The following is a 10,500-nucleotide window of genomic DNA, read 5'->3' as shown; positions in this document are numbered from 1 at the left end:
AGCAAGAAGAGCAGTCGCAGTAATCCAACCTTGAGATCACCAGGGCCTGAGACAAGGAAGTTGTGCCGCTGATCTCAGTGAGATAAGCGTCTAACCTTTCTCAATGGTTAAAGGCAATGATCGGCATGCGTCTTATGCAACCATGATCATTGACGAGAAGCTTGGTCAATCAAAACATGACTCTGAGGTTCTTGGTGATTGTGGTTGGCTAACAAGGTCAATGTCAGTAGTCAGGAAGGAAGAGGGACCGAAGTTTGGCTTAGCTACTGGTGTCTTATTGAAACAAACCAAAGTAGTCACTTATCCCAAATTATTATCCAGGCTTATTTGAATTGCTGATTCTGAATTGGCCAGTCACAACACATTCCAAGGGTTTGTTATGTAAGGGATCAATGGGTATTTTTCAGGCATGCCGGTTGTTAATGCGCAGAAAATAAGCCCACATTGATCATAACACAAGCGGTGTTTTTGTTTTGAGCCGGACAATAACAACCCTTGAATTGTCGCAAACTGGCCAATCAGAAATCAAGCAATTCAAATAGAGGCCAGTGGTAATAATCTCAAATAACACACCGCTCAAATAAACTAATAACACCCGTGTAACCGGAATGCTGCGAATCATTTTGAGTAGGGGCAGTTTAATAATTACACTCAAAATTAGGTTAATAAATATGTCTTTTTAAATACACAATATATGACATTATATTTACCAATAATTCAACCAATTTGCCTGTTGTGTTGATGACACGATTTTCGAAACTTCGCAATATTTTGCATGTCCCAGCTTGACCCGTCATAAAACGCGAACTACTAAGCCATTATTCCTCAAGTCTACTCTTCATCTCCTCCGCTTGCAGGGAACCTCGCTGAACGCACCCTACCCCCATCTCGTCACAGTACAGCACAGCCACAGTTGGGATGCCCAAGTTGGATGGTGAGATCGTGTGCACACTGGGGTGGAAATACAAGTAATGTACGAAAACACCTTGGGGGAAAACCAAGGCTACACCTGATGGGCCAGTTCTCTTCTGACAATACACTGTTTAATGTCATGTTCCATGGATTGTTTGCTACAGTGTGTGTGTCTTATGTGTTAAGTCAGTAGTTTTAACTGTACATATTTAGATATACTGGGTTAAGTAAAGAATTATGTTACAGTCAGCAGCCGGGTTATGAATTCCCCGGAATAAACACCCCACCACGAGCTGGATAGCTCTTCTTATCAAACTGATAGGCTTTATTTTGCTATAACGAAACTGGCTGGCTGTAATCATCGTTTTTCACAGTGCTGTGAAGTAAATAATAGATCATTATACCATTTGTTAAAATATACTTCAAAAGAAAGGATCTGTCTATCTGCTATTGAATTTTTGAGTCCTGTGTCAGTCTGTTATTATTAGGACCGAAAACCACGCCATAACAACCAAGAATACTGCTTATCTATTGACGTTCCATAAAACCCTCGTCGTCAGCAAAGGCATTTTATTCGATAGTAACCCAACAAACATTTGGACGTTTAATGACCATTGAAAATACGTCAGTCCGACACGTCCCATCACGGTTGAAAAATAGTTCCAAAATGAAAGTTGAACGGACGTCTTTGACTTCACCTGGCCGTGATTTCCACGTCTTTTCTGCACGTCACAGCTACTATTCAAACAGGAAAATAAAAATAGTACAATGTCAATAGCAATGGAGTTTTACATTAATGTTAAGCAGCCATTAATCAAACATGAAAATAACAAAAGTACAGTATTATAGTAAACACATATGTAACTACTTTAGTCTTTCCATTTTTTCAAAATGTTTACTCTCTTTTTCTTGGTCCCCGACCACCAGCTCTTCCAGGAGTGTGATTCATGTGTTCCACCATTGATGTATGGAAGTCAGAGCTATGGTACTACCTATTATTTCCTAACAGTCTTGTATTACTGTTAAACAGCCATAAAACAAGTAAACAACAAAATACTGGATTATGGATTAAGGTAAAAGCTTTTTGTGGCTCATTTTTTATATCCACCACCCCCAGCGTGCTTCAGGTGTTCCGCCACTGCTGCATCAAAGTCTGAATCTGTTGCATTTGGGCTTCACCTGTTAGCTCGATGAAAAGAATAAAAAGAATCAATTTGAAGCAAATTGGATGCAGATTTTGCAGATTAGTTAAAAAAATACACAGATGTTAAGTATTAATTATTTCTGAAATTATTCAATAAAGTAGCAAACACTGTAGAGTACCATCCATCGTTAAAAGATTCAGCAATAGTGCATTTGATATGAAGCTCCTTTAATAGATTTGAAGGAATACAAGATATAGAACACGTTACTATATGCAAATCTAATCCAATCACATGAGTGTAGATTAGGCGGTCAGACACCCTGAACTCAACTAATTCAATGAAAGGTGATTAAGAAGGCGGCATTGTCAACGGCTTAGAAATGCTATTAGTTTTACGAAATTTCTGGGTTTCAAAGTGAAGAAAACTCATAGGCATGGCAAAATGCTGTGATGTGGTAAAAGGGCGACTATTAACATAAGAGCACTTAGAAATTACACGGTAAAAGATGTAGCACCGACAGGCAGATGGGTACACGCAGACCCACGTACACCTAAAATAGAAGTCATTGCACGGCATTGATTAGCTGAAAAATGTTGCCGTCTGATGAGCTGATCTTGAAATCAGGAGTCAATGCGTCGAATGCAGGAACATGCTGTTTGTGCAGGCGGGTGGTTATGTGGATTTCTCAATAGGCCCTTAGGCCATCATCGTAAGCCAGGTATACATTCTGCCATTTCCTTATGCCCCATGTCATTCTAGGCTCTTCGCAGGAATGCAATGAAAGCTCGATATCAAATGTCTTGCAGCAAGAGTTCACTGTCAATGGCCCCCATCGTCTACCGAAGAATCGGATTGGCGGGAGTTCTGCGATGCATCCAAAATCCATCAACTGAACTATCCTTAATTGGCAATCTAAAAGCTCAGCACTTTGAATCCACGTAGAATTAGCAGTGAGAGGGGAACACGTTATATGGTCTAAAATAGGGTATGTTAGATTAGTAAAAAAAAACACTGCCACTGTGGCGCCCTTGAGAAAGACCCTTAACCAGGTGTGTAAACTTTGTGAAAGTGGCATTTCTGGTAAAACCTGATGTTCTTAGATTTTTGCAAGAGATTTTTGCAATGTCAGAAGGCCAAAATTACCTTGAATTACATAGTATAGCTTTGAACGGCTTCTTTTCAAGTTGCCCACCACCCCTCATACTGAATTTCACCATTAAGTCATTTAATGTGATCCTGTAAAATAAATTACTTGGGATTACTTCACCTCAGAAAAATTACAGTTTAGAATGAGAGAGAGAGAGAGAGGGGGGGGGAGAGAGACAAAAACTACCATGCGCACAAACACACACAAACACACATTCTTTGTCACAATCCAGTCTCTTAATAGAAGATGTAGACTTGCCCTGTTCCAGACTGACAGCTATTCACTGAAGTTCATCTTTCAAACCAAACAGCATGGAAAATCTTCCTTTGGAATCCTGAAAGAATAATCTGTTCATTAATCTGTACACACACCTGGACACGTGACTACTTCTAAACTGAATATGTGACACTTTCAGTCACATTTTGTGTTTACAAACAATCAGGCAGACGGTTGGGAACCCCAATCTATGTATTGTTCCTAGTTGCATGAAATTGCCTAAAACAGTTACATTTAACATTAAGTTGATCAGTGACACAAAACTCAGCCAACGTTAACAGTTTGGGGACTTGATGATTTTGCCATCAATTTCCCAGCAAGAAGCATAACAGCACAACTCAAGTGTAGAAACAACCTTTTAGCCTGATGTGCGCATCATTTCTTTCAGTTCCTTCGTATCCAACAAGTAAAACTCAACCACATTAATAAAACTATACAAAATGTACTTACCCAACAGTAGTTTTGTAATACTGCGTCACTTTTCGAAATAAACCAAACCGCCATTCCCAAGTCCTCCTCCGCCATGGCCTTTCTGAAACGGAAATGCGTCATCGGTCTCTTGCGAGATCGCGGGATTTTGAAACACCGCGTGATTTGTTACAAAATCTTAGCAGCACAGTTTTGGCAATCATCCATTTTAAATTGTGAAAGGAAATAATTATAACATTATATCTGATTTATATGTATATGCACAACTTTCATAAAAGTAATACAATTGTAATGTAGGCCTACAGAAAACGTCTCGAATAATGCAGTAGCTTTGTAATCACTTGACCACACAGGGCACTTTGCAAATATAAGTTGTCATTAAACTAACTTAGATGAATACAAATGATCGTGTTTTTAAAAAAAGATTTCCTGCTTCCTGGGTGTTGCGTGACGTGTAAAGGATGTCAGTGGACGTCTATTCACAACATTTTTAAAACTAATTGGGGCACTCAAATGAATCATTGCAGTATTAATCAAGGTTTAAGTACATTTGCTTTTGCATATTTCACAAGAATTTTACAGAGGGTCATGGTGGACTAAAAATGCACGTGTAAAGGACGTCTCTAGAGGACGTCCTCTCACAACCGATTCACAACAGGGTATTTATAGAATTACACGTAGCTAAAAGTCAAAGTAACAATTGTACATGCAACCCCAGAGAACTGTTGACATGTACACATGCATCTGAATGCATTTTTAGGAAATGTTCTGTGTCACATATTTTTACCGATTTATGCCTTCCTACCGCGACTATTTTCGGCCAGGGACAGGACGTTGCCTTCGGACCAATGTTTGTTGGCAATCTGTCATTTGAGAGCCACGTCGCCAACACCTGTAAACTGCATTTTTCCATTTTAAGAATATATCTAAACTACGTCATATGCTGTCAATCTCAGATGCAGAGAAGTTAATTCATGCATTCATGACATCAAGACTAGATTACTGTAATGCACTGTTAGGTGGTTGCCCTGCAGGCTTATTACAAAAACTCCAATTGGTCCAAAACGCGGCAGCTCGAGTTCTTACACGTACAAAAAAGTATGAACATATTAGCCCGGTTCTGTCAACCTTGCACTGGTTACCTATAAAGCATCGCGTTAACTTTAAAATCTTGCTTATTACCTATAAAGCCTTACATGGTTTAGCTCCTCAGTACTTGAATGAACTCCTTTTGTATTACAGTCCTTCACGTGCATTACGCTCTCAGGCGTCCTGTCAGTTGGTAATACCTAGAATTTCAAAATCAAGTGCAGGTGGTAGATCCTTTTCCTATCTAGCGCCTAAACTTTGGAATAGTCTTCCCTGCACTGTCCGGGAGGCAGACACACTCTGTCAGTTTAAATCTAGACTAAAGACGCATCTTTTTAATCTTGCATACACTACTCTTCCATAATATAAATCTTCTGAGGGTTTAGGCTGCATTAGTTAGATCAACCGGAACCAAAAACACAACTGATGTACTTGTTGCATCAAAGAGTGCAGAACAGTACTCTACTCTCAGCCAGTCTTGTCTCATTGTTCCAAGGTTACCACAGCGAGCAGGATGCAGTTCATGGCCTGACCTGATGGTAGAGCAGCGACCTGACAAGAGCTGAGATGATAGAGCTGGATAAAGAAGGACTCTGTCACCTGACACGTCTTCACCACAAAATTTCAAATGCTATTAGATTATTAATGATCATCTTAAAACTATAATTTACCTTATTACTAAGTTTATTTATTTTATTTAGCCTTGTGCAAGCTCTGTGGAGCTTGTGCAGAGGCAGCAGCTTTTGCCAGAGGGGAACTGGAATCCCCTGGTTGGGCCTGGGTTCTCCTGAGGTTTTTTTTCTCCATTAGAGTTTTGGGTTCCTCGCCACCGTTTGCATACTGTTTTGCCTGGACGGGGGGGCTGCTTTATTTTATTTTATTTATTTTAAAGTTTTACTTAATTAATATTACATATAGGAATTTATAGTGTAGCGAGGAAGGCGGGGCGAGAGCCGTGGGGCAGGTAAGGCGGGGCCGGCGGCGTAAGTGGCAACGAGTGTCAGCTGTGCGACCGCCGGTCCCCGCATGCCACACGGGGGAGCTCGGGAGCATAAGAGGACGAGCGACCGGACCATCTGGAGAGAGGACCCGGGCCCGGAAACAGTTAAGTTTGTTTATGTGTTCGTGTGGCCGGCAGTCGACCGTGAGGTGGCTGCCGGCCTGTTATTTGCTGTTTATTGTTTATTTATTTTTGAATTAAAGTTTTATGAATGTTTGCCGGTTCCCGCCTCCTTCCTTCCCTACATTGAACTTTGCTACATATAGTCTGTTTAATATTTGACCTGTGTTTCGCTCTCCTTTATCTAAAGTGTGTGCTTTAGAACTTTTGCTTTTGTGTCCTTCTTTATCAATATGTTTTATGTACAGCTGCTTTGTAACAATGAATATTGTAAAAAGCGCTATATAAATAAAGTTGACTTGACTTGTTAGAGATACATATTTAAAATTCAAGAGTATTAATTAAAATCGAACGAAACAGATCAGGGATCACGGTTATATTTTGACATTATATTTGGAAGCTTGTTGGAAAAAGAGTGGGGTTGGTTGATATGGAGTGTAATAATAATAGCTCGGAGGTGAAAAAAATATCGCTCTGATGTTAATTTAAGTAGAATTGACAAACAAAACACACAGAAGATCGCTTTTGTCCACTACTGCGTGACATCTGTCTGGTAACACATTGACCTCTAGTGGTCTGACTGGAAATGTCTGCATTTCTGTCTCTGTTGCAGGCCCTTCAACTTTATGCTTTGATATGTAATAGGCCCGTTTCACAATGACGTCACTTAACTTCCGCCTTTTCGCAAAGCAGTGTATCATAACATCCGTCTTACAACAAACAAGAAGAAGAAGAACTTCCGTTTTGCCGTCGTGCTGGAATTTAACAACAGTGGAAAAAAATGGACAAACACGTATTCAAGTACTTATCCTAGCACCTTCGCTAACACAAGAAGAAAAGAAAACACTTACCTTCATAATCAAACAGGTACTGTTCAACGAAGAATTTGTATCCTTTCTCTAGCTTTGATCTTGTCGTTAGCGAAAATTGGTCTGCAAGACGTTGTACATCATCTAGACCAGTGGTCACCAACCCTGCTCCTGGAGATCGACCGTCCTGAAGATTTCAGCTCTAACTCCAATCAAACACACCTGAACTATCTAATCAAGGTGTTCAGGTTTGCTTTATAATTACAGACTGTTGTGCTGAAGCAGGGTTGGTGCTGCAGTCTGCAGGACGGTCGATCTCCAGGAGCAGGGTTGGTGACCACTGATCTAGACGTATTTGTGGCAGATGTGCAAGGGACTTGGTAAACTCCATTCTGAGCCGCTAGCGGAAGTAACTTCTTCTTCTTGAGTTTTACTGGCGGTTGGCAAACCAGCTTAAAGGTGCATTACCGCCACCTTATGAACTGGAGTACTAGCGGAAGTAACGATACACTGCTTCGCGGCAGAACGGAAGATGCGTGACGTCTTGTGAAAAGGGCGTATCGGCTCGTATGTTTTGTCAGCTTGTTGTTATTCTGATTCTAAATAAAATATCGATCTCTGAAGGGATAGTTCGCCCCAAAAACGAAAATTCTTTCATACTCACCCTCAGATCGTTTGAAACCTGTCTTTGTTCTGATGAACACAAGGAAAGATATTTGGAAAAATGTTAGATTTCTGGGACATCATTGACTACCATAGTAGGAAAAATAATTGTATCTTTTTTGTTCTGTTCAACACAACAGAAGATATTTGGAAGAATTTGGAAAAGCAAACCGTTTTCTGGAGCACCTTTGATATTTGATTTTTGCTACTATGTAGTCAATGATGTCCAAGAAATGTCAGTTGCTAACATTCTTCCAAATGTCTTTCTCTGCGTTCATCAGAACAACGAAATTATACAGATTTGGAACAACTAGAGGGTGAGTAAATGATGACAGATTTTTCATTCTTGGGTGAACTGTCACTTTAACAATTGTTAAACACCATGGTTAATCTTGTAAAACCATGGTTACCACAAAATATCCATGCGTATTGTAGTAAAACCAAAGCTTTTACCACAAAAACATGGTTAATTATTGTAAGTTAAGTAAAGGCCCAAAAACAAATAACCAATGAATGTATCAATTAAAAACAATGCCATCCAATTTCAACAAAACTTTAAGCTTGCCTCGGGTTACACGGCACACATTCTGATATTATCGAACTGAACTGAACTGGATTCCATGTGTCAAATGAAATGCTTTTGCGACATACTTGAGGAGCAGCTGAGCAGGTTCAGCTTATCTAACCTGCACATCAGCTTGTGTTTCTGTTTCTCTGCATGAAGAGTTAGGGTTACACGACACATTCTTTTGTGTTCCACTTAGCAAAGAGTCATGAGAGTCAATAAATGATGCTAGAAATGATTCCTGTAAGACAGCTGAAATATAAAATTGAAAGAAAGTCTGTATAAGTTTGAATCATGATTTGTTTTTAATTTAAAGCCGGCCCCACTGTACTCACATCAGTCCATGAGCTTCATGAGGTAACGCTCGCCATTCACACAGTCTATAAATAACAGCTTTCATAAATACATCTCATAACTTACAATTTGCATATTGTGTTAAAATCAAGACATATATTAAGCATTTAAATAATTATTCAAACGGACAGCATATTAGACCACAGGAAGACAATATTGCTCACGTGACTGAAGTCTTGAAGATTGTTTCTGTCAGTCATTTCATGCCATATACTACACAGACAGAATTCATGCTGAAACAGATGTAAAGGTATGGATAATACAGAGAGACCACGTCAACTTCACGTTTTTTCCTCGTATGCGCTCTTAAAAATAAAGGGTCTTTTATTTGGTTCCACGAGGAACGCTCGTGTTGCATAAACTAATAGGTATAAAGGTTCTACACGAAATAAATGTGTAGCTCAGTGGTTAGAGCATGGGTCATGACTCATGGGTTGGATCCCAGGGATTGCACATACTTAGAAACAATAATGTATAGTATAATGCAATGTAAGTCACTTTGGATAAAAGCGTCTGCCAAATGCATAAATGTATGTAATGTTGTGGAACCAAAACGTGGTTCTTCAGTGGCACTGCAGTGAAGAACCCTTCAAGCACCTTTACTTTTAAGAGAACATGTGAACAGTTTCAGGCCACTTTGAGACGGCCGCACTGTTGAAGGGGTCTGGGAAGAGGTTTCAGAGAGGCTGGAATGGGAAGCTTGTCCAGGCTCGTGGGGAACTGGTCGGGCGGCAAGAGCGCGAGGATTCTCTGCATCGCGATGAGGAACAGAGAAGGCGGGTCTCTTCCGATGAGGTAGTTCAGTTTGTCCTCCCCGAGAACCTTGGACCACCGCGTGGGGTCTTTCTCGAGGGAGCTCCTCAGTTTGAAGCGCATCTCCGGCATAAACATCAACAGGTTGTCCAAGCAGGATTTTTTGGCCCCCTTGTTGACTTTGGAGTCCCAGAGCTGCTGGAGGATGACGTCGAGCGGCGTCATCCCGTTGTGGTCTACGGCCTGCGGCGACGCGCCGTTGCCGAGCAACAGCACGACGGCGTCCGAGCGCAGGAGCTCGCAGGCCAGGTGGAGGGGGGTCTTGCCGTCCTCGAGATGGAAACACCCTCCGCGGTTCATGTACGAGCGCAGGCTCGGCAAGCGATGCGCCACTTGCAATATGTGAGCGAGTATGTCGCGCCTGTCGTAGCGCACGGCCATGGCTAAATGCGGCGCGGATGACGGACAGCAGCAGAAGCGCTCGCCCGGCATCGCCAGCGCCTCGTCAGAATAGTGACCGAGCAGATATTGCGCGTACGCCTGATGGTCGTGCACGATCGCGTAGAGCAGCGCCTCGGACGGGGTGTAAGTTCTCTGCTTGGCGTCCTCTTCCCAATAAAACGTCTCCATGGTGCGCATGTCCTCCAGCATCCACACGGGCTTCAGGTCCCGCACCGCTTGATAAAAAAGAAACGAAATGAATTTCTGCTGCTTACACTTGTCGTCCATCTGGGCTCTGCCGGTTTTATTGTGGCCGGACGATGACATCGCGCGATGCGCCGGAGTACGGCGGGGATTCAGGCCGACGGCGTCATTCTGTCACGAAAAACGCGAGACACGCGAAACGAATTCATGTCATACATCCGATTCGGTAGGAAAAGATCGACTGTCATGTTGATTCAGTGCCATATCTCAGCACTGACGCGTCTGTCAGTAAACCCCCTCTCGTTCTGCAGTGTCACCTCACTGCGCATGCGCGCGCAGTATTTTAACCCTTTGTCCCTCCAACAGGATTTCACTTACAAACAAACATCCATGTCTGATATATTTGTCACAACAGACGAACTTTGTGACATCAAAAACTGCGGTTATCGTTGGTTTTTGGCAACGTCAGCTTCATTTTGGCATGCGATTCTGAAAATAGCCCCCGCATCGTAAAAAACGAACAAACCCAAATTAGATTAGGCTATATTGAGTCCAGCAGCTGCGTAAATATAGGATAGATGTTAGAATATACT

At 41.6% G+C, this 10,500-nt stretch overlaps 1 protein-coding gene across 1 annotated transcript; it reads right to left on the bottom strand.

Moving 5' to 3' along the window:
• Window positions 1-3,924: 3,924 nt before the first annotated feature.
• zgc:112001 (uncharacterized protein LOC550384 homolog) lies at window positions 3,925-10,233 on the bottom strand. Its single transcript, XM_057352080.1, has 3 exons — window positions 8,491-10,233; window positions 8,277-8,407; window positions 3,925-4,012 (listed from the first exon to the last, which is right to left on the bottom strand). Exon 1 carries the CDS (start codon window positions 10,028-10,030, stop codon window positions 9,137-9,139), a length of 894 nt encoding a protein of 297 aa, XP_057208063.1. The 5' UTR covers window positions 10,031-10,233; the 3' UTR covers window positions 3,925-4,012; window positions 8,277-8,407; window positions 8,491-9,136.
• Between the last annotated feature and the right edge of the window lie 267 nt (window positions 10,234-10,500).

This window comes from Triplophysa rosa, linkage group LG15 (assembly GCF_024868665.1).
Source record: "Triplophysa rosa linkage group LG15, Trosa_1v2, whole genome shotgun sequence".
NCBI classification, from domain to species: Eukaryota; Metazoa; Chordata; class Actinopteri; order Cypriniformes; family Nemacheilidae; genus Triplophysa; species Triplophysa rosa.
Note: the sequence above shows the minus strand (reverse complement) of the source record. Positions and strands in the feature narration are given on the sequence as shown.